General features: G+C 42.6%; 2 protein-coding genes across 7 annotated transcripts in view; one reads left to right on the top strand and one right to left on the bottom strand.

Annotated features, from left to right (window-relative positions):
* The window catches only part of ELP3 (elongator acetyltransferase complex subunit 3), a 104,306-nt gene extending 88,287 nt beyond the window's left edge, over positions 1-16,019 (bottom strand). The window contains 5 exon segments of one of the 2 annotated variants that reach the window (NM_001257766.1): positions 1,510-1,573; positions 2,705-2,775; positions 9,509-9,647; positions 11,888-11,987; positions 15,915-16,019. In NM_001257766.1, coding sequence (NP_001244695.1) covers positions 1,510-1,573; positions 2,705-2,775; positions 9,509-9,647; positions 11,888-11,987; positions 15,915-15,933 — 393 coding nt within the window. In that variant the 5' untranslated portion in view covers positions 15,934-16,019. 2 annotated transcript variants of the gene reach the window in all.
* A 71-nt stretch (positions 16,020-16,090) lies between these two features.
* NUGGC (nuclear GTPase, germinal center associated) overlaps positions 16,091-23,617 on the top strand; it is a 68,675-nt gene continuing 61,148 nt past the window's right edge. For 2 of the 5 annotated variants that reach the window (XM_077943336.1, XM_015145044.3), the window contains exon 1: positions 21,617-22,006. The gene's annotated coding sequence lies outside the window, so the exon portion shown is untranslated. Of the gene's footprint in view, positions 16,146-21,616; positions 22,007-23,617 lie in introns of those variants that run through there. The other 3 variants (XM_028852497.2, XM_077943338.1, XM_077943337.1) reach the window with 3 other exon arrangements.

The following is a 23,617-nucleotide window of genomic DNA, read 5'->3' as shown; positions in this document are numbered from 1 at the left end:
AAATAATAGATAACACTAAGTGGTAGGGGGAGGAGCAAAAAAGAATGGCTAGGGGATAGGAATGAGAGGAAGCCTTTTCACAAAATCATTCCTCTTGTATTTTAAAAAATTTGAACCCTAGAAAACAGAAAAAAAAAATGAAAACACATATGAGAAAAAGTCACAAGGTTTCCTGGCTTCTGAGCTCTTCTGAGGAGGGTGACTCGTTCCTCAGTCACCTCGTTCCTCAGTTCCTCAGTTCCTCAAGTGCCTCACTGGCCTCCTGCCTTCCTTCTGGTCCCCACTCTAACCCTTTCTCTACATGGCCATCAAAATGATCTTTAAAAAAAACTAAACTGGATTGTATCATTCCCCTGCCTTAAATCCTAATAGTTTCTCATGACTCCTACACTAATATGGAAACTCCTTAACTTTGCTTACAAACCCCAGCTCATTTGCCTCCCAGCCTCATGCTTCCCTCACTCTCTGCACTGCACAACACCCCCATGTCTTTCCTTCCTTGGGTCTTATTCTAGTGATTTCTGTGCTAGAAATGCCCCTTCCACATATTCTTAGGACTAGCTCCTTGTCATTCAGACTCCGCTTCAATCTTACCTCCTCACAGAATCCCTTCCTAACCACCACAGCTAAACCATCTCAGCTGCCATCACCTTACTCGATTTTGCATCTCTGCTTAGCGTTTTTTGAGTGCCTGATAGTTTTTCTTGTGTCTTTACTGTCTACCTTCCATTATTAGAATGCAAATTCCAGGCTGGGTGCAGTGGCTAATGCCTGTAATCCCAGCATTTTGGAAGGCCGAGGCGGGCGGATCACTTGAGGTCAGCAGTTGGAGACCAGACTGGCCAACATGATGAAACCTTGTCTCTACTAAAAATACAAAAATTAGCTGGGCGTGGTGGTGCTTGCCTGCAGTCCCAGCTACTTGGGAGGCTGAGGCAGGAGAATCGCTTGAACCCAGGAGGTGGAAGTTGCAGTGAAGGAGATTGTGCTACTGCACTCCAGCCTGGGTAACAGAGCGAGACTCTATCTCAAAAAAAAGAAGAAAAAAACATGTAAATTCTGGAAGATAAAGGGACCCTCTCCATTTTCCACTGCTAAAGCAACAGTACAATGTAGTGGTGAGCAGCAGAGTTCGAAACCTGCTTGTCTCTTACTAATAGTGTGTCTCTGGGCCAGCTGTTTAAGCCCACTATGCCCTAGTTTACTGATTGGCAAACTGGGATAATGATAGTGTCTATCTTCAAAACACTGCAATAAGGTTTACAGTTACAAAGCACTTAGAACAGCGTTTGGGATAAGAAGTGCTTAGGTAAGTATTTCTCTAGTGGCTAGAACAATTTAGGACACTAGTAGACACTGGTAAATATTTGGTGAATGAACAGCTTTCATAATCAGAAAAAAAAGCAAAAACAAAAACAAAAAATTATCAGAAAGCCAGTACTGGTAAAACCATACTACAAGCAAAGCATGATGCAACACTTCATCAGGATGGCCTCAAAGTTACTGTACCTCATAGCCAGTGTAAGACTGGGTGGAATACTCAAAATCGGAATCAGGTCCACCAGGGCAGTATCTGCCAATACAACAAAAGAATAAGAATGTCAGATGCAAAACTGAGTTCAACCAGCTAGTTCCAAGCATCTACCGTCTCCATAGAATCCTGATAACAAACGAACTTCCTTTTCAAATCCTAACAGAAGAATCTACCTTTGCAGTATCTGTAAATAACGTTATTTTCTACCAACAAGTAAATAAGATAAATATGTAAAGGGACACTATTACACCCATTTTCAAAATACTACCGTTGTGGTTATTTCAGAGGTTTAAGCTTTTAGGGACAAATAACAGAAATGAAGTTTTCCTAAGTTTGAATCAATACTCAGTGTTCTCTTGGGAACCACACTCAAGAAAATCTTTCCTCCTTTTTATCTTCCTACCCAGAATCATGCAAACTTTTCTGCTAATTCTTTCCAATAGGTGAGTTTGAGAAATCTAAAGGTTACGTATAAGGATAATTTTTTATTTTGATACGTTTCTGATCCAAATTCATTTTAAATTTCTGACGTGGAATTTAGGCAGCTCATATTCCCATGCTTCATTTATGAGTTAAACAGAATGTGCTGTTTTGAGTTGCATATCCCAATGTCTACTATTTTGAGTTTCATAACCTACATTTTTAAAATTGTATATTGCAACAAATTAAAATATTCATATGTTCCAATTTTATTTATTTTGATATGCAGTCTCACTCTATCACCCAGGCTGGAGTACAGTGGTGTGATCTCGGCTCACTGCAACCTCCACCTCCCAGGTTCAAGGGATTCTCCTGCCTCAGCCTCCCAAGTAGCTGGGACTAGAAGCACATGCCACCATGCTCAGCTAAATTTTTGTATTTTTAGTAGAGATGGGGTCTCACGGTGCTGGCCAGGCTGGTCTTAAACTCCTGACCTCAGGTGATCCGCCTGCCTCAGCCTCCCAAAGTGCTGGGACTGTAGGCGTGAGCCTCTGTGCCCGGCCCCATATATTCCAATTTTAAAGCACTAAAATATCTACCAATGGTTGCTTGTTTGAAAGGAGTAATCTATAAATCTATTAAGTCGAAGTTTTAAATATTACCAGCATGTACTGACTAAGGGCTCGAGGGGGCATACTTAGTTTAAATAAAACACACACACAAACAATTTAACAAAATCACCATACTTACACACATATATTTCCTGTAAAACTGATGTGTGGACATCTGTGGGGTTTGCACATCACAGCCACAACAGCAATCTATAAAAGAAAGATGAATAAAAAAGCTATTATAGGATAATTAATACAAAACGCCACAGAGTGGTTATCCCTTGGAAGGAAGGAGAGGAATGCAACCAGAGAGTGGCAAGACCGGGCTTCAAAGGTATTGACGAGGCTGTATTTCTTAAGCTGGGCACTGGGTACAAGAGTGATCTCTATTTAATATTAATTATCTTTAAATTGTCCATATGTATTATATATGTGAATTTATATTCCATTTTACAATAAATTAAGTACAAAATAAATTAATTGTTAAAGCCACAGTGATTCTTAGTCTTTCTCTCTCTGATTATCTTACTAAATAGCCGTAAGAAAAAAATTACTTTATGCAATTCTATGAAGTTATATATAAACCTAACCTTTGTGACTCAAATGCCTCATGAACACACTGGATCTCAATATTTGCAGCAGGGACTATTAAACTAACAGCTTCATGTTTCAGGGTCTGGGTGTAAATAACTTCAGAGGGGTCTGACAGAGCCTCAGTGAGGTGAGGACAGGAGGCAGTGGCAGAGACGCGAGATTGGTTACATCCGGGGCACTTGGTCAAATCTGGCCATTTATGAAAGTGAATGCAAGCCAGGCTTCTCACTGTCAGAGAAGTAGCTACAAACATGGAAAGAGAAAAGCAGAATGAACTCTATGGGCTGGGTGGAATTAAAGGTATTGTGGTCAATCAGAGTGTTCAACATATGGTAGACTAATAAATAAATACAAATGGAAATGTGTTACATATATATGTGTGCATATATGTATGCAGCTATACATATATATGTCCTTGCTTGATTCACTGAGAGAGTCTGGCGGCATAACACCCTAATAGCAGTAAGCACACCTAGTACTCAGGTCTTAGTTTCTAAATATCCTTCTCCACTAAAAGAAATCAGGGCTCCTTGGGGAAATGGCTGATTCCAGGGCTGGAACAAAGAAAGTCTAAGATGAGCCTGGGACATTTTTCTTTCCTTTCTTTTCTTTTCTTTTTTTTTGGTGACAGAGTCTCACTCTGTTGTCCAGGCTGGAGTGCAAGGGCGCAATCTTGGCTCACTGCAACCTCCACCTCCTGGGTTCAAGCAATTCCCCTGCCTCAGTCTCCCAAGTAGCTGGGATAACAGGCATGTCCCACCATGCCTGGCTAATTTTTTGTATTTTTTTTAGTAGAGACAATTTTTGCCCTGTTGGCCAGACTGGTCGCGAACTCCTGACCTTAGGCGATCCACCCAGCTTAGCCTCCCAAAGTGCTGGGATTATAGGCGTGAGCCACCATGTCTGGCTGAGCGTGCAACATTTTATGGTGCCAGAAAGCTAGAAACTGCTCAAAGAATGATGAGGACATTTTAAAAAGACATAGAAATCACCTTGAAAAGGCTCTCACTGGTCAAGTCTGCAATAATTTGTGCATCAAAATAAATAGTAACAGACGACAACCCACCAAAGGAGGAAACCATTTATTCCTTCACACAAATAAAGGTGTGAACTGGGTATGTGATGAGGAACAAGATATTTACCTAGTTTCTAAGTATTTCTCCATACAGCACTTCTTCATACAAAGTGGGAAAAAATAATTTGACAGATGGTAAGTCTGGTGGATAGCACCTTCATCAAAATAAGAAATGTCAGTGATAGGAAAGCTGAACCTAGGCACTACCGGATGGAAGATGATGAGAAGAACGCAGTGCCACTTCTGTGATGCACAGGCCAAAGACGCATAAGCTGAATCTCATGATGAGGAAACAGCTGATGAACCCACATTGAAGGACATGCTACAAAATAACTTGCCTGAAATCTTCAAAAGTGTTAAGGTAATGGAGTCCAAAAAAGACAAAGGAAATGTCCAGACTAAAGAGATATGACAATGAAAAGCAATAGGTGATTCTGAACTAGGTTCTGTGGGACGTTATGGAAACAGTTGGTGAAACTTATGTGAGGTCTGAGGCTTAGATGACAGTAATGTATCCAAGTTAACAACCATGGTGTTTCAAGGAAAACACAAACACGAACTCAAATACAAACTCAAAATGGGTTACAAACCTACTTGTCTATATTTAAAAGTTGTGCTCTAAGAAAGACAATGAAAAGCCACAGACTGCGAGAAAATATCTGCATAATAGGTACCTGATAAACCATTTCCAGCTAAAATATACAAAGAACTCTTAAAACCTAATAAAAAACACCCAATTAAGAACAGGGCAAAAGATGTGAATAGAATCTCACTAAAGAAGATATATAGCGGCAAATAAGTGTACGGAAAGATGCTCAATATCATGTCATTAGGGAATTACAAACTAAACAAAGAGATACCACTGTTCAACTGTGAGAATACCTAAAATCCAAAACACTGGCTGGGCACCACAATTCACACCTATAATCACAGCACTTTGGGAGACCAAGGTGGGAGGATCCCTTAAGCCCAGGAGTTCAAGACCATCCTAGGTAACATGGTGAAACCCTGTCTCTACAAAAAAACCCACAAAAATCAGCTGGTGTGGTGGTGCATGCCTGTTGTCCCAGCTACTTGGGAGGCTGAGGTGGGAGGATAGCTTGAACCTGGGAGGTTGAGGCTGCAGTGAGCTGTGATCATGCCACCACACGCTAGCCTCAGTGACAGGACAAAACCCTGTCTCAAAATAAATTAATTAAATAAAATCCAAAACACTGACATCTTCAAGTGTTAGCAAGGATGTGGAGCATCACAGCGTTCATTCATGGCTGGTGGGAATGCAAAATGGTGCAGCCACACTGGAAGAGTTTGCAGTCTTTTACAAAGTGAAACACAGTCTTACTATACGATCTACCAGTTGCACTTCTTGACAGTTACTCAAGTAAGCTGAAAATGCAGGCGGACACAAAAACCTTCACACAGCTTTGTTTAAAACTGCCAAAAATTGGAAGCAACCAAGATGTCTTTCAACAGGTGAATGAATAAGCAAATAGTGGTACATCCGTACAATGGAATATCATTCAGCAACTAAAAAGAAGGAATGACCTGCCAAGCCACAAAAAGACATGGCAGACTTAAACGCATATTGCTAAGTGGAAAGGCTGTATGATTCCAATTACTGTACATGAAACTCTGGAAAAAGCGAACTTTATTAAAGACAGTAAAACACTCAGTGGTAGTCAAGTTACGTCTGGAGCATGCAGAGGGAGAGGGACAAATAGGAGCTGGTTTTTTGTTTGTTTGTTTGTTTTTGAGACAGAATCTCACTCTGTCACCCAGGCTGGAGTGCAATGGCATGATCTCAGCTCACTGCAACCTCTGCCTCCTGGTTCAAACTATTCTCCTGCCTCAGCCTCCCAAGTAGCTGGGATTACAGGCGCCTGCCACCACGCCCAGCTAATTTTTGTGTTTTTAGTAAATATGGGGTTTCACCATGTTGGCCAGGCTGTTCTTGAACTTCTGACTTCAGCTGATCTGCCCACCTCAGCCTCCCTAAGTGCTAGGATTACAGTCATGAGCCACCGCGCCCGGCCACAAATAGGAGATTTTAGGGCAGTGAAACTATTTCATACGACACTGTAATAGTGGATACATGACATTATGCATTGGTGAAACCTACAGAATGTAGAACACCATGGGTATTCTAATGTAACTACAGGCTTTGGTTAATAATAGTGCAGCAATATTGGTTCATCAATTATAACAAATGTACCAAACAATGCAAGATATTAATAATAGGGAAACTGGAGTAGGTGTGAAGGCACTAGAGGAAGTATATAATTTTTTTTTCTCTGTAAACCTAAAACTACTGCATAAAATAAACAAAACATCATCAGAGAAACAGCAAGAATAAAGGCATTGAGGTGAGAATGGCAGTAGATAAGGAATGGCCACCAGCTGTGTGTTTCTGATACTTTCAATAGATCACTCTGTGACACTGTCAAAGATGAATTTCATGCAGGTAGGACAAAGTAGACAAGTAAGGAAATGACTGAAATAATCTAAACAAGAAATAATAAACGTCAAAGCATTCCTACCAGTGGCAGTAGGAACGGAAAATGCATTTCACATTTTTTGGAAACTGAGTGCACAGTGGTACCATGAACTAACATGGACAGGAAAGGTGAATAAGCACGTTTGGTATTAGTTTGGGTTATGTTATACTTGAGGAGGTTCTTAGGCAGTCAAAAGACAGATACCTAACTGACAATCTGACAGGAGGCTGAAGTTCAGGGAATGGTTCATGCTGGGAGTCAGCATACAGTAACAGTAAAATCATCAAATGGATGAGGTTACCAAAGCATGTAAAGTACCAAACACAATGGGCCCAGGACAAAAGAAAACACCAACTTTTAGAGGCAAGCACAACAAGGGTAGCCCTCAAAGAAAGGACAGAAATGATCAGAGATAGAAGGAAAAACAGAGAGGGTGGTATCACAGAAGCCTCGGTTTACCAGGCAGGCTGAAAGGTTGCTAAGTTTCTGTCTTCTTTAGTGGCAAGCCCACACATAATGCTTAACCCTAAAAAGTCGGCCAGGCACAGTGGCTCATGTCTGTAATCCCAGCACTTTGGGAGGCTGAGGCGGGCAGATCACCTGAAGTCAAGAGTTCGAGACCAGCCTGGCCAACATGGTGAAACCCTGTCTCTACTAAAAATACAAAAATCAGTTGGGCATTGTGGCACATGCCTGTAATCCCAGCTCCCTGGGAGGCTGAGGCACAAGAATCTCTTGAACCTGGGAGGTGGAGGTTGTAGTGAGCCAAGATTGTGCCACTGCACTCCATCCAGCCTGGGCGACAGAACAAGTCTCTGTCTCACGGAAAAAAAAGAAAGTCAAGACTTATCTATTATATAAAGAATGTTATTGGCCGGGCGCGGTGGCTCAAGCCTGTAATCCCAGCACTTTGGGAGGCCGAGACGGGTGGATCACGAGGTCAGGAGATCGAGACCATCCTGGCTAACACGGTGAAACCCCGTCTCTACTAAAAAATACAAAAAACTAGCCGGGCGAGGTGGCGGGCGCCTGTAGTCCCAGCTACTCGGGAGGCTGAGGCAGGAGAATGGCATGAACCCGGGAGGCGGAGCTTGCAGTGAGCTGAGATCCGGCCACTGTACTCCAGCCTGGGCGGCAGAGCGAGACTCCGTCTCAAAAAAAAAAAAAAAAAAAAAAAAGAATGTTATTTTATTTAGGGATATGGAAGTTAATGCTAAAGAAATTGGCTAAGAGTTAAAAATGGTTGTCCTAGGGTAGAAAAAGGGAGGTGAGAGGGGCATGGACTATTAGTTTTTCTTAACAAGCTCTTTTTTTTTTTTTTTTTTTTGAGACGGAGTCTTGCTCTGTCACCCAGGCTGGAGCGCAGTGGCACAATCTCAGCTCACTGCAAGCTCCACCTCCCAGGTTCATGCCATTCTCCTGCCTCAGTCTCCAGAGTAGCTGGGACTACAGGCGCCCGCCACCACGCCCAGCTAATTGTTTTTTTTTTTTGTATTTTTAGTAAAGATGGGGTTTCATGTTAGCCAGGATGGTCTCGATCTGACCTCGTGATCCGCCCACCTCGGCCTCCCAAAGTGCTGGGATTACAGGCGTGAGCCACTGTGCCCGGTCAACAAACTTTTTACACTAGATGCAAACAAACGAAACAAAACAAAAACATTTAAGTACAAAGAAGAAGATATGAGGTTTGGTGGTACATTGTATGTTAAAGTCTTAGGGTTTAATTAGCCACAAACGTAACGTGATCCAGGAAACATGGTCACTAAGTCAACACAAGCTGCTTGGAATATAATATCCCAGTTCAAATAACAGAATGAACTTGTGGGATCATATCAGGAAAAATTTGGTTCTGGGGACCATATGTTAAGAGGGTCTTAATTCTATCAATTTCCACGCATGTATCTCACACTCATCTTTTTTCATCCTAGAGTCTCCCTCCTAACTCAAGTCCTTAACACTGCATACTGAGATCATACCAAGAGCTTCTAAACTAGTCTTTTTGTCTCCGAACTACCCTGCACGTTGTATGCAAATAAATTTTCTGAAAATCTGCTTTGTTCATATTACTCCCTTTTTCAAAACTTTTGTTTCCTATTATCTAGCTGCTTTGCCAGACATTTAAGATTTTTATAAGCTGATCCCAAACCACCTGTTCAATGCACAGTCCTACTCTCCTGAACTGTTAACGCCCTTCGGTCTGGCATACTCGCTATTCCCTGCGTGCACTACACCCTTCCTGTCATTCTCTACCTCTGTGCTTTAGCCCCTCTGTCCTAGATTCCATGATGCTTCGAGCCTGCTCTTCTTGGCTTATGGGTCAAGCAAGCTCTGCGCTTTCTACTGGGCCTTCCCCAGCCCCTTTTGCTGCAGGGACACCGCTGTCCTCTGGACTTCCACAGTACTCATAATGACCATATATAGAACTACTTTGCACCATTAACTGCCTTTCAAAAGTACCTTTCATAAACATCAATTATACTGAAAGCTACCCGCTTAAGATGACCAACATTTATCCTATTGTGATTGTCACCAAGCCTGAATCCATACTTTTAAAGAAGTCAAAACGTCTTCTACTCCTTTAATCAAAATTATACTTTTCTCCTCTTTCTGCTCTCCTTGCATTCAGCACAGGTGTCCATTCCAGCACATATCCTAATACGGGGACTTCATTAGTCAGAATCCCCAACCTCCACCTCACTACACGGGTGTTACATGAGGCAGGGACTTCTGCCAGAACAGATACCCAGTGTGTCGACACTTCATGAGTAGAATCACTCACCCCACTGGCAGTTCTGATGGGTTTCGCCTTTAACTTGGGAATCAAGACCTTGTGATATTGAGGAGGGACGGCAGCAATGATATCCACCAGCCGGGGCTGGGCAGAAAGGCCATATTTGGCAGCTGTCTTGGTTTTCACCCTGAAAGTAAAGCATCTCACATTATCAAGATCACGGTATTTTAAGGACATGCTATCAAGAGGATGATCTATAAACAATATCATTAACAACTGTCACTCTCTAATCCCTTCATCATGTGACAAGAATAGTTTTAAGATCTGTGACTATCAGGGAAATAGAAGAACAAAATTCACGAGTGAATGACTACTTCCCACCCTCGAGTACCAGAAAGAAAACCAGGACTATGGAGGGAGGACGACAATGACACAATACAGATCTAGTTCAGAATAGTGCTGCAGCTTCAAATGACTATTCTGACTCCACCTTTCTCAACCTCAGCACTACTGATGTTTGGGACCACACAGTTCTTTGCTGTGGCAGGTGGCCAGTGAATTGAGGGATGTTCAGCAGCATCCTTGGCCTCTACGCATTACCAGCCTTCTTCCTGTCTTCCTGTTGTAACACTCAAAAATGTCCCTAGACATTGCCAAATGTCCTGAGGAGGAAATCACCCCTGGTTGACAACTACTGTCTTAGGCAAAACAATTAAAAAAAAAAAAAATCAAGGATGGCTACACAGAACCAAATAGGAAATAAAGTACATATTTTTGAAAGTTTAAAAAAACTTTTACCAGCTTTTCCTTGTGCCTGCTAGCCAAACTCTAACAGTCACCCTGTCTTCTAACTTTAATCCATCTAGAAATATCTGTGAAGTGCTCATATCATTGTCAACAAATACTGAGTACCTAACGTGTACAAGAGGTTGCCTGAATATTGAATACTTGGTATGTTCAAATGTGCAAGGCACAGTCCTTTCATGTTCTATGTTTACATGTTTGCAGACAGGCATGCCGAAAAAATTAATGTATAAATGATTAAAACATACGTCATAAAACACACACACATACCAACAATGAGTGTTTCCAGAATTCAGGGAATCTGATGTGTGCCGGGGAGATATTTATGGAAAATGAGCACAGAACAAAGAGTAGGTCTCAGTCAGTAAAGACAGAAAGATGACATGGAGGGCAGAGAGGCTGATTTATGTGCAGATGCAAAAACAGGAATGCATATATTTTAAGAAATACAAGTAGACCAACTTGACAGAAAGCAGATTTTCAATGTAAAGGTACAGAAGTTTAAAAACTTGGAAAAGCAGGTTGAAGCCAGACTGAGAGACCTTCCAATAATAGGCTGGTGATATCTGAGGAGGGGCGAGTTTTAAGGAAGATGGCAGCTTTAGCTTTAGATGTGCTAAATTAAAGAGAACAACAAATATATGTAAGATGTAGAAATGTTCACTAGAAATTAAAGATTTGTATAATCGGGGTATAACAAAAAAAGGAAGAAAAACTGCTAAAGACATGGTAGAAAAATCAGTAAAATATAATAACTGTATAGTCAGAAGAGGATAATTATTTACTTATTTATTCCTGTAGCAAATATTTACCAAGCATGAGGATTCAAGGAAGGGGTAAAATATTGCAGCATCTCAAGTATCAGAGAATAGCATCTCAAAAAAGGTCATTCCTGTACGTGGTGATTAGATGACCTAGGGTTGGGGAGAGAACCCTTTCATTTGGGAAGATCTACACAGAGCGAATATATATTATAGTTTTTAAAAAAAATAGATGCAGAGATGAAAGACAACTCTTATTTGAGACTGTAGGAAAGTCCAAGCTGAATATGATTATGGAGAGGAAGTGGATGAATGTGTCAAAGAGGTTCCACAGCAGGGGAGGGTTGGATTAGATCAGGGGCCCCAAAGCGAGGGTTTTCCTGACAGAAAGCTGCTGCTTCAGCTGAGACAGTAGGGAAGGAAAGTAGGATGTGCAGCAATGCAGCACAGAAGAACATGGGCTCTGGAGATGGCTGACCTAATTCCAAATCCTAGCTCTGCCACTTACTAGTTACTTACCCATGGACAAATTATTTAACCACTCTCTGGCTCAGATTACCCACCTGTCAAGTGTGGCTGATATCAGTACTCACAGAATTTTGAGAGGATTAACTGAGCTAATACATATAATGCACTAGCAACAGTGTCTGGAATACAGTAAGTGCCCAATAAATGTTAGAAGCTATTAGTATTCTTAAGCTGAGACAATTTTGCCATTAAGAAATGAATGACAAGGCAAGGCAGAAAGCTAAAATTCTCAACTAAAACAAAACTTGAGCTGGAAAACAAGTAGTACTAGATAATTTCATAAAAGAGATCTGCTACCTAAGAACAAGCTTGCTGTCTTTTTATATCCACTTACTTATTTAGATCGATGTCTTTCCCCTGCTCGTGGGCTTCAATCAGTTGTTTAATAACATCTCCTATAGTCAGCATCATCAGCTCAGCAGGGCTGAGATCTCCTGGAAAGTTAATATTCAACAATGTCAAAAATCGTATCATTCAATCAAGATTTTAAAATCTGATTTAGTAGCAGTTTTCCTTCCAAAACCATACAAATATGCCAAATGAATAGTTCAAATTCAGAAGATGCTAAACCTCTATTGTTTATGATTTGATCATATCTTTTGTATCTTTAATTTAAAACAAACCTGGCTTTATATAGATATGGGAAAAGCTCCCTTTAGAAGCACACACTCTATGAGATGATTACAAATAAATACAGGAAAGGATACAAGAAGGAGTAGAAACAATGTGAGGAGAAAGAACCTAATCACACACGAAAGGACCAAAGTAATTCTCTTCCCTTTATCTCCAGAGTTGTAATTACTAATATTTGCATAATACTTTAGCGTTCATAAAGAACATTTAGATGCGTGAATTCAGGTGATTCTCAGAACAGAGGCAGACAGAACAAGAATATGTGCCTATTACATAAAGATGCTATCAAGGAGTAAAGCTGAAACTCAAACCCAGGTATCTGCCTAAGAATCTTACTGCATTTCTAAAATATTGTCTGCCCACCATCATGAGCTTCTGGCAACTGGAGCTCCCGCTGTCATCCAAAGGCAACAGCAGAAGCTGACAGGTTCTTGTACGACTTCATCTACTCAAGCACAGTTCAAAAATTGGTTCAAGGATGGGCATATCTCTAAGCCAGGCCAATCTGAGCTCTTTTCTTCAAGGTAAAAAATGCCAGTCGTTTTCCAGGGACAAAAGTTGTGGGATATCACCTTGGAAGCTGTTGGCAAGCAAGCTTCTTGCCTGTAGAGCAGTGGTTCCCAACCTTTTTGATCAAAGGGAATGGTTTTGTGGAAGACAATTTTTCCACAGGCCAGGGGAGCAGGGTGGTTCTGGGATGATTCAAGCGTATTACACTTATTGTGCACTTTATTATTATTATTACTGCATTGTTATATATAATGAAATAATTATACAATTCACCATAATAAAGTCTATTCCCATAGAATCAGTGGGAACCCTGAGCTTGTTTTCCTGCAACTAGACAGTCCCATCTGGGGGTGATGGGAGACAGTGACAGATCATGAGGCATTAGATTCTTATAAGGTGCACACAACACAGATCCACTGCAGGCCCGGTTCACAACAGGGTTCAGGCTCCTTTGAGAATCTAATGCCACTGCTGATGTGACAGGAGGCAGAGCTTAGGCAGTAACGTGAGTGATGGGAAGTGGCTGCAAATACTGATGGAGCTTCACTTGCTCGCCTGCTGCTCACCTTCTTCTGTGTGGCTCAGCTCCTAACTGGCCACAAATTGGTACTGGTCCGCAGCCCAGGGGGTTGAGAACTCATATTGTAGAGAAAGCTAAAAGATAATGAAAAGTGTGGATGGAAGGCCCGGGCAGTTATGGAGGCCTCACATTTACTTTATCTCATTTGAACCCTTAGAATAACACGGAAGGTAGGTACTGTTATCCCATTTTATAGATGTGAAAAATGAGGCTAAGGCAAGTTAACAAGCCATCGTAAATAGCAGAGCCAAGACTCAAATCCAGCTCTTTTCACCACAACTTCCATGCTTTTTTTCACTGTAGCACACTGCATCTAATTTAATGAGGCAAGGCTAACATATACACAACTTTTGAGAGAAATAAAGTCCATCTATAATCAAAGGCTAAATGTTTTCCAAACCATGTAACTCAGCACTTTCAGAGTTCTACAAAGGTGCCTCAGGGGCCATGTAACAGAGGTGGTCATGGCAGAGGAAGGGAGAAGGGAAGAGAAAAATAAGGCAGGGGGGAAAAAAAAGAGGGGGTCTCTTTACTTTCACCACAGCAGCTCTGCTTTCAGCTGTTTATATATTGAGGTTCTGTAGAAGAATTTATTTGGAGGGTAAAAGGGGATCGGCCGATAAGAAGAGAAAAATATTTGGAAACCACTTGTATAGCTCTTGAGTGTATCAAGAACTGGAAGAGTAAATGAGTAGGAAAAGGCTTCATGGAGGAAATGGCACAGGGATCTTTAAAGAAAGGGCAAGATTTGGACATGCAAAACAGAAGGCAATCCAGAACAAATAATGTCAGGCATAGGAATTATCTATCTTTGTGTGAAAGAGCACAGTCTAACTAGAATCCACGTTTCTAACAGGGTTTAGTAAAGAACAGATTACAGGGGACCCTGGCCACTAGGCAAAGGCATTGAAATGGAATGCAGTAGACAGTGAAGAATTACATATTCTCGACTTTGGAAATAAAAAGATAAAAGTAATGTTTAAGGAAGGTAAGAATATGTATTGGTACAAAGAATGATTCAGAAAGTAAAAAAGAACACATATAATCTGGGTACTATGCAAATGGCTCTTGAAAGGCAACATTGTTTTAAAAAACCCACAAAATCTAAAACAGAATCCAGTCCCAATCCCTACTAGGTGTGTGGTAAAGGAAAAGATCGACCTTTTTTTTTTTTTTTTTTTGAGACAGAGTCTTGCTCGGTCACCCAGGCTGAAGTGGGTGCGATCTCGGCTCACTGCAACCTCCACCTCCCAGGTTCAAGCGATTCTCCTGCCTCAGCCTCAGCCTCCCAAGTAGCTGGAATTACAGGCGCCTGCCATCACGCCCGGCTAATTTTTGTATTTTTAGTAGAGACGGGGTTTCACCATGTTGGCCAGGCTGGTCTCCAATTCCTGACCTCAAGTGATCCACCCGCCTTGGCCTCCCAAAGTGCTGGGATTACTGGCATGAGCCACAGCGCCTGGCCGAGATCAACTTTTGAGCGCCCATTTCCTTGTCTGTAAAATTAGGATAATACATCCAAATGTCACAAAACCATTCTAAGATTCACATAAATAATGTATATGAAAGCTAAAATACCATTCAAATATTAGTTAGTGATGAAGGTGGGTTAGGAGGTTGGCGGTCAAAATGTAGAGGAATAAACTATTTCAAGAGGTAATTTCTAAGTAAGAACCAACATGACTTGGTGACAGAAGACGCTAAAAGAATCCTGACAGATTGAGAAGGAGCAAGTTAGAGTGAGATAACAAATAATTTAGGGCATGCAAATATGACAAGACCCAAACGAAGGTCTTAGAATTGTTGCTTGCAATAAAGAAAAATAGAAGTTAATGTCAAGAAGCATAGTGACTAACGATGTATTTATTTTTCATTTTATGTTTTTTGAGGTCATAGATACAGCCTGGCCAACCAGCTCCATACCTAAGTACAATGTTGGTCTGGGAAAGTTACTTAACTCTTTGAATCTCAGCTTCATCTGTGAAACGGAAATGATACCGACTTCAAAATACAGGCTCAATAAATGGTAGCTATTATTCTGACAACCATTACCATGATTAGACCAGCTGGTCAAGCGAGTGTATAGAAATAGAAACAGAACCTGTGAGAGAATATTTCAAATTTGAATCCGTTCTGTTGAAAAACCAAAGGTGGAATTGTTCCATGCTAACTCAGGAGGTAATAAAAATGAGAATAATTGCATGCACAACTGTTACACTGAATCCAAGGATAATTAAGGCTTTTTTTCATATCTTAACATAAGGCTTTAAAAGAAACTCTCGAACTAACACGTCAAATGTGTCGTGAAACAAATCTTAACAAATGAAAAGTCCCACAACCCGTTAAATCGACGTTAACTCCTCGGAGGACATATCTTGGAATAAACGTTTCCCTGCCATTCAAACAAAAGACACCAAGTGACTGCCAAAGAGGAAAAGAGAAAAGGTAGGGTGCTTCCAAAAGCAAAACAGAAGAAACGAGAAGGCTCTGGGGCTGGAATGGAGAGACTGACCCTAGGTGGTGGGGCGACTGGACTGGGTAGCGGATTCTCGCGGGAGAAGTCTGGTTCAGCATTTGATTGCCTGGGCGTTCGCCCCTTTCGGACCACCCCTTTTCCCCATATCCTTCCCTTTCGCACCTTTCCGCTTCTGCCTCATTTCTGCGCCGCCGTAGCAGAGCCACCAGGTATAAAAATGCAGCCACAAACTCAGACCTCGGGGAAAGCTCACAGCCACAAAGCAACCCCGCCTGTCGTAAAATGTCGGTCAATGTATCGTAAAGCTCTTGCCGAAAAGCCGACGTGCAGAAAGCCACGCCCCGCCCCTTGTTGCAACTAGCGGGGTAGCTTGCGGCACCAGAGGCCTCTCAGGTGCGGTCCTGACCCGGGTCTCAGGGATGGAGGATGGGAGCGTCTGAACAGAGTGGTATCTTGGGGTTAGAAAGCTCGACCTGGGCAGTACAAATGTGAGACAGAGCTCTTGGATAGAGGCTACGTCAGGAAGTCTAAGTAAAAGGGTGGAAGTGGGTAGTCTCTCATGAGGGGGAGTGGGAGCCCAGGGTCGTCACATCCGGGGCGGGGGAGGGGGTGGGAACGTGAATGGGCGAGACCACGGAGGAGGAACTTGGGGAAACTAACCGAGGGCCTGGAAGAGACCCGACCGGAATCGAGTAACAATCCAAGGTGCAGGCTTTGGGACCACGTGGTCACCTTGGTCTTAGATGAATGGCACATATGATCGGTAACCATCATGAAAGCTGTGAATGTCTCTTGTGGAAGGAAAATAACATCTCGGGACCCTAAACTCTGCCAAAGAAAAAAGTTAAGCTTGGGGTCGGGCGCAGTGGCTCACGCCTGTAATACCAGCGCTATGCCCACCTCGGGAGGCCGAGGCCAGCAGATCACCTGAGGTCAGGCATTCAAGACCACCCTGGCCAACATGGTGAAACCGTGTCTCTACTAAAAGTACAAAAATTAGCCACGCGTGGTGGTGCGCGCCTGTAATCCCAGCTACTTGGGAGGCTGAGGCAGGAGAATCTCTTGAACCTAGAGGTGGAGGTTGCAGTGAGTGGAGATTGTGCTCTGTTGTCCAGTGCACTGCAGCCTGGACAGTGGAGTGAGACCCTGTCTCAACAACGATAACAAAAAGTTAAGTTTGGGAACTGAGTCACGCAAAAACTGCTTTTCTTCTGTTCCTAAACAGCTGCACAGGCAGAAGCCCACATATCTCCCCAGGTATCCTCCCAGAGGAGTTGTTCACAGGGAAATTCCTTGTGAGCGGCAAGAACTTCACCTTACAACAGTTCTGTTGAATTCAACCTTGACGTGTAAATTAACAGGTAGGGGACAAAGACAAGACTAGAAATCACCCTTTAGCCCACCCCAAGAAAAATGCATATTTGACTCCTTCCTCTATGTTTACTTTGTCTTCTGTAAAAGGCAGATTTACTGAGTGTGAAATGAATGCGTTATTGTTTCTCTTTCCCCTCCTGCCTGCTCTTTCCCCTTTATATATTGAAGTCCTCAAAACTCCCTTTGGAAAAACCACAGGCCACAGATTCCACCACAACTTATGTCTCTTTTTCCTGGGTGTGTCCTCAACCTTGGCAGAATAAACCTCCAGATTGAGACCTGTCTCAGACACTGGTTTACGTTCTCCAGAAAAACAGGCACAAAATTTTGCAAAATTTGGAGGCAGGACTTGGGATGTTTTCCTGAAATCCATCTATAATCTCCCTTGTCCATGGGCTGGAGATTAAGAACCTCTCCCGTTAATAAAGACAGGAACATATACCCTACTAGAATTGCATGTAGAGCATGTCTATTTGCTGCATTAAGAATAGACTGCGGGAGGGGGTTGGTGTAGAAGTGGGGAGATCAGGTGGGTGGCGGTTACCATAGCCAGGCCAATGATTCCCAAACTTTGCTGCAATTGGAATCACCTGGAGAACAGTGAAAAATCCCAGTGCCCAGATCCCATCCCACACCTATTAAATCAGAATATCAAGGGGTGGGAATCAGGCATTAGCACGTTTAAAAGATCCTGGGTTATTCCAACGTGCATCAACGTTTAGGAACCACTGAACGAGGCCAGAGATTATTGTGACTCAAATCGGGGTAGTCAGCAGTGAAAGTGGTGAGAAGTGTTCAGATTCTGAATATAATTTGAAGATTTCAACAAGACTTTCTGACAGATCAGATGTGGCATATGAAAGGCAGACAGCAACATCAAGTGTGACACCAAAGCTTTTGGTCCAAGGGACTGGAACAATGTGGTTAGAATTAGCTGAAATGGAGAAGATTAGGTGGAGAGGTGTTTCAGGGGACTGGCGGGGATTGGTTTGAACCTGTTGTATTTTCTGATGACTAGTGAACAGGAAGACATGAAAGAGGTTGACACTGGATATCAGTCGAGAGCCATCAGCGTGTGAGCAAAATGGAAAGCTATGAAACAGGTGGCTGTGGAAAGGAAAGAGACCAACGATGAAGCCTTGGGGTATTTTATTATTAACAGGTTGAGGAGCAGGGGAATAACCAACGAAGGAGACTGAGGGGCACTTCCAGGAAGATGGGATGGAAACTAGGGCAGTGGTTATCTGAAAGCCAAGTGTAGGAAGTTTGTCAAACAGGAGGGGATGATCAACCAGGTCAAATGCTCCTGATGGCTCAAGGAAGATAAAGGTTGAAAATTGACCAGGATCATTGTGGACTTTGACAAGAACAGTTTTAATGGAATGGGAAGGGTGAAGGATTGGCTGGAGTAGGTTTATATTAGCTTGAGAGGAAAAGAATTTGAGACAGTAAGTAGAGACAACTCTTTTGAAGAGTTGTGGGGTTTTGTTTGTTTGTTTGTTTTTGGAGACAAGGTCTTGCTCTGTCACCCAGGCTGGAGTGCAGTGGTGCAATCACAGCTTATTGCAGCCTCGACCTCCTAGGCTCAAGTGATCCTTCCATCTCAGCCCCGCAAGTAACTGGAACTACAGGCATATGCCACCATGCCTGGCTAATTTTTATTTTTATTTTTTGTAGAGATGGGGGTCTCCTTATGTTGCCCAGACTGGTCTTGAACTCCTGGGTTCAAGTGATCCTCCCGCCTCAGCCTCCCAAAGTGCTGACACCATGCCTGGCTAGGAGTTTTGTCATAAAGAAGTGCAGAGAAATGTACTAATACCTGGCAGGGAAATGGAGGTTCAGGGGAGTGTTTATTAAGGTGGAATAAATGACATCAAGTCTGTTCACAGATGGGAATAATCCAGTGGAGAGTGAAAGTTTGGTGAATTAGAGAATAGGAGGAGGTACTCTACGTGGTTCTTCAGTTAGAGAGAGGAATGGAATTTGGTGCACAGAGAAGGGATTGGCCTTTAATGGGTGCATGGATAGTTCATCTAGTAACAGGCTGGAGGGCAGAGCACTGGATAGGTGGTTGGGTGTGATGATGAGGCTCTGTGGACATTCTCATTGCTTCTGTGAGTTCAATGGAAATTCAGCCTGAGAGAATAGAGAAACATCTAACAGGCCTAGCATTCAGGTGTCCAATAGCAGGTGCCAAGGACTACCATAAAGAACCCCAGAGGCTGGGCCCGGTGGCTTACACCTGTAATCCCAACACTTTGGGAGGCTGAGATGGGAGGATCGCTTGAGCTCAGGAGTTTGAGACCAGCGTGGATAACATAAGGAGACCTCATCTCTACTAAAGGTTTTTTGTTTTGTTTTGTTTTTTTAAGCCAAGTGTGGTGGCATATGCCTGTAGTCCCAGCTGCTTGGGAGGCTGAGGCGGGAGGATCACTTGAGCCCAGGAGGTCAAGGTTGCAGTGAGCCGTGATCACGCCACTACACTTCAGTCTGGGTGACAGAGTGAGATCCTGTCTAAAACAAACAAACAAGCAAACAAACAAAGGAACCAAGGAAGCTTTAATTTTTATTTTTTGAGATGGAGTCTCGCTCTGTCACCCAGGCTGGAGTGCAGTGGTCTGATCTTCGCTCACTGCAACCTCTGCTTCCCGGGTTCAAGCAACTCTCCTGCCTCAGCCTCCTGAGTAGCTGGGACTACAGGTGTGTGCCGCCATGCCTGGTTAATTTTTGTATTTTTAGTAGAGATGGGGTTTCACCCCGTTGGCTAGGCTGGTCTTGAGCTCCTCACCTCAGGTGATCCGTCCACCTCGGCCTCCCAAAATGTTGGGATTACAGGCGTGAGCCCCTGTGCCTGGCCCCAGGAAGCTTTAAACATGCTCAAAATTAATTTTAGTAATTAAGTAATTTAGTAGCATTTGTGGTGAACTGTTGAAGCTAAGAAATAGCCAGTAAAGGGAGAGCTGAGCACGCGTGACATGAATGTTAAGTGTAAGGTGTGATTTTGCCTAGAGATCAGTGTAAGACTCAGCACCCAGGGTGGCGTTTGTGCTGACTTTCTTTGCTCTGAACTTTAGCTTGCTGTTTCTGTGGTTTTCTTATGGAGGAGGGACGTCATCTTGCCAAAAGTTCAAAGCAGTTTTTAAGACCACAGTCTAAACATTTATCTTCAATTCTTTCCCTGTTCTGACCTCTTTACATTCTGAATCCCCTCTTTGGACTAAATACATAGCTAGAGTACTGAGGGTTTTCTTGGTAATGACTGAGTTGGCTTTTAAAGGTACCATACACCCTTGGCCCAGCACAGTAGCTCACGCCTGTGATCCCAGCACTTTGGGAGGCCAAGGTGGGCAGATCACATGAGGTCAGGAGTTCAAGACCAGTCTGGCCAACATGGTGAAACCCTGTCTCTACTAAAATTAAAAAAAAAAAAAAATTAGCCAGGCATGGTGGTGCACCTCTGTAATCCCAGCTACTCAGGAGGGTGAGACAGGAGAATCTCTTGAACCCAGAAGGCAGAGGTTGCAGTAAGCTGAGATCATGCCACTGCACTCTAGCCTGGGTGACAGAGCGAGACTTTGTCTCACCAAAAAAAAGAAAAAAGTTACACCCTGAAGCTGAGGGTTCAAGGAACAGCTTTTTCTCTGTATTTGGAGTGGGTTTTAGTTTCTTCTCTCCTGGACAGTACTTTAAAATTTTTGTTTTCTGGGTTTATTAAAAATATGAATTTAAAATTAGACGGGCATGCTGGCACATGGCTGTGGTCCCAGCTGCCCAGGAGGTTGAAGTGGGAGGATGGCTTGAGCCTGGGAGGTTGAGGCTGCAGTGAGCTATGATCGCGCCACTGCACTCCAGCCTGGGGGTGACAGAGCAAGACCTTGTCCCTAAGTAAATAAAGAAATAAAATAAAAATATACGGATTTAAAATTTAAGTTCCAGAAAGAGATGTAAAGCAGTATATCACTCATTTCTACACTCAAATAATCCAGTGTTGTTTTATTTCTGGCAGATGTTATTTTTGGTGAATTTTAAGACTTTGGGTCAAGAATAAGTTTATATTTATTATCTCATATCCTCCATCTCTCCCAGTCATGTCTTATAGTTGGGTGTCTGGGAGCCAGTGCTTTGTCTCTCTCGGAACTGGGGCATTTTTCCTATCTGCTCCAGTGAGCCAGTCATCTGAATAGTGTTCACCCTCAGAGAAAGGATGCTGTGGAGGGACGCAGCGATGCATCTGGAAAGGAAAAAAGACAGATCTGCCTACTTGTAGGAACATGGCAGAGAAGGATGCAAGATCCCCATTTCATGTACCATTTAGATTTTTTTTTTTTTTTTTTGAGATGGAGTCTTGCTCGGTCACCCAGGCTGGAGTGCAGTGGTGCAATCTCGGCTTACTGCAACCTCTACCTCCCAGGCTCAAGTGATTCTCTCGCCTCAGTCTCCTGAGTAGCTGGGATTACAGGGTCCCACCACCACACCTGGCTAATTTTTTTTTTGTTTTTTTGTATTTTTAGTAGAGATGGGGTTTCACCATGTTGGCCAGGCTGCTCTTGTACTCCTGACCTCAAGTGATCTGCCTGCCTTGGCCTCCCAAAGTGCTGGGATTACAGGAGTGAGCCACCGCCCCTGGCAAATGTAGATTTCAGTGAAAGAAGACGGCATAGATCAGTATCTGTGGGAGGAGACCGTGGTAAATAGCTCCCTGTTGGCAAGTCAGTTTCACTTCTGCTGTGTAAACGTGGCTTTGCGATTGTGGCCCAAAGGGCTGCGTACCCCAGCTGGTTCCAAATACCTGAACCAAGGAGAAGCTGCCACCATCTCCTCTGTGGACTCCTATAACCAAAGCAGAACTTTGTTTTTGTTTTTGTTTTCAGTGACATCTGGTAAGTTGTTTCTTTTATGTAATTTATACTGTAACTTGTGGTTGATTTTTTAAAAATGGACCTTAATTTTTAGAACAGTTTTGAGTTTACAGAAATATTGAGAAGATAGTTTAGAGCATTCGTATGTAATTCCCACCCAACTTCCCCTATTATCTTATATTAGTGTGGTACATTTGTTACAACTGATGAACACATACTGATATGTTATTGTTAAATTAAAGTCTGTACTTAATTCAGATTCTTGGTTTTTATCTAATGTCTGCTTTCTACTGTAGAATCCTATTCAGGATAGCACATTACATTAGTTATGTTCCCTTAGGCTTCTCTTAGCTGTAATGTTGTTTCTCAGACTTTTTGGCAGTTTTGAGGAGTACTCGTTGGGTATTTTGTAGGCTTCTCTTATTGACATTTGTCTGAGGTTATTCTCATGATTAGACTGGAGTTACGGGTTTTGGGGAAGGAGTCACAGGGTTTAAGTGCTGTTCTCATCACATCATATCAAGGGACAATATAGTCAACATGATTTAGGACTGTTGGTGTTGACCTTGACCACCTGGTGGAGGCAGTGCTTGTCTGGTTTCTCTGCTATAAAGTGACCCTTTCCCTGCTCTAATCTCTGCCCTGTTCTCTTTGGAAAGAAGTTGCTATGCACAGCACGTACTTAAGGAGCAGGGAGTTTTGTTTTACCTCCTTGAGGATGGAGTAGCTATGTAAATTATTTGGAATTCTTCTGTATGGGACATTTATCTCTTCTCTCTCATTTGATTTTCTTAAAGCAAGTTATTTCTTGAGGGAAAATAAATTCTACTTTTCTGTTTGCTTAAGTGAATTTTGGGGGTTTTGTTTGTTTGTTTTTAAGGCCTCGCTCTGTTACCCAGGCTGGAGTGCAGTGGTGTGAACATGGCTCACTGCAATCTTGACCTTCTGGCTCAAGTAATCCTTCTGCCTCAGCCTCCTGAATAGCTGGGACTACAGATGCATGCTACCATGCCCAGCTAATTTTTTTTAAAAAATGTTGTAGAGATGAGGGTCTCGCTTTTTTGCCAAGGCTGATCTCAAACTTCTGGTCCCAAGGGATCCTCTCATCTCAGCCTCCCAAAGTGCTAGGATTACAGGCATGAGCCACCATGCCCAGGCTGTTTAAGTGAATTTTAAGGCTATGTAAAAAGGCCAGTGGGCTAGAAATGGGGGAATCAGGTTTTAGTTTGAATTTTACTGAACAGTGTGATCTTAGGCAAGTCATTAATCATTCCTCCCAAAAGAAAACAGCTATTGCAGAAATTACTGGCAGGTGTATGAATTCCTGATAAGGAGGGAAGTGTCATCTTATGCCTCATTAGCTTTAACAAGCTTGGGAGAGCAATATGAGAAGATTCAAATTCGTTTCGCTAGAATCTGCTGAAATACGTTATGAAAATATCTGCTTATTTTGCTTACCTCTTTACCTAGGGAAGAAAGATGGAGAAAAACATGTCATCCCAAAGCCTCCCTTCTACTATGACTGCTTCTGGTGGCCACACTTCTAATGCTGAACACATTAGCCGATGTGTTAATGCTGAAAACATGTCTCTTTTCCTTTAGAGATTTGGAGGCCCTTGTTTCACTTTTGCT

Source organism: Macaca mulatta, chromosome 8 (assembly GCF_049350105.2).
Source record: "Macaca mulatta isolate MMU2019108-1 chromosome 8, T2T-MMU8v2.0, whole genome shotgun sequence".
Lineage (NCBI taxonomy): Eukaryota > Metazoa > Chordata > Mammalia > Primates > Cercopithecidae > Macaca > Macaca mulatta.
This window is presented reverse-complemented; position numbering and strand designations above follow the sequence as displayed.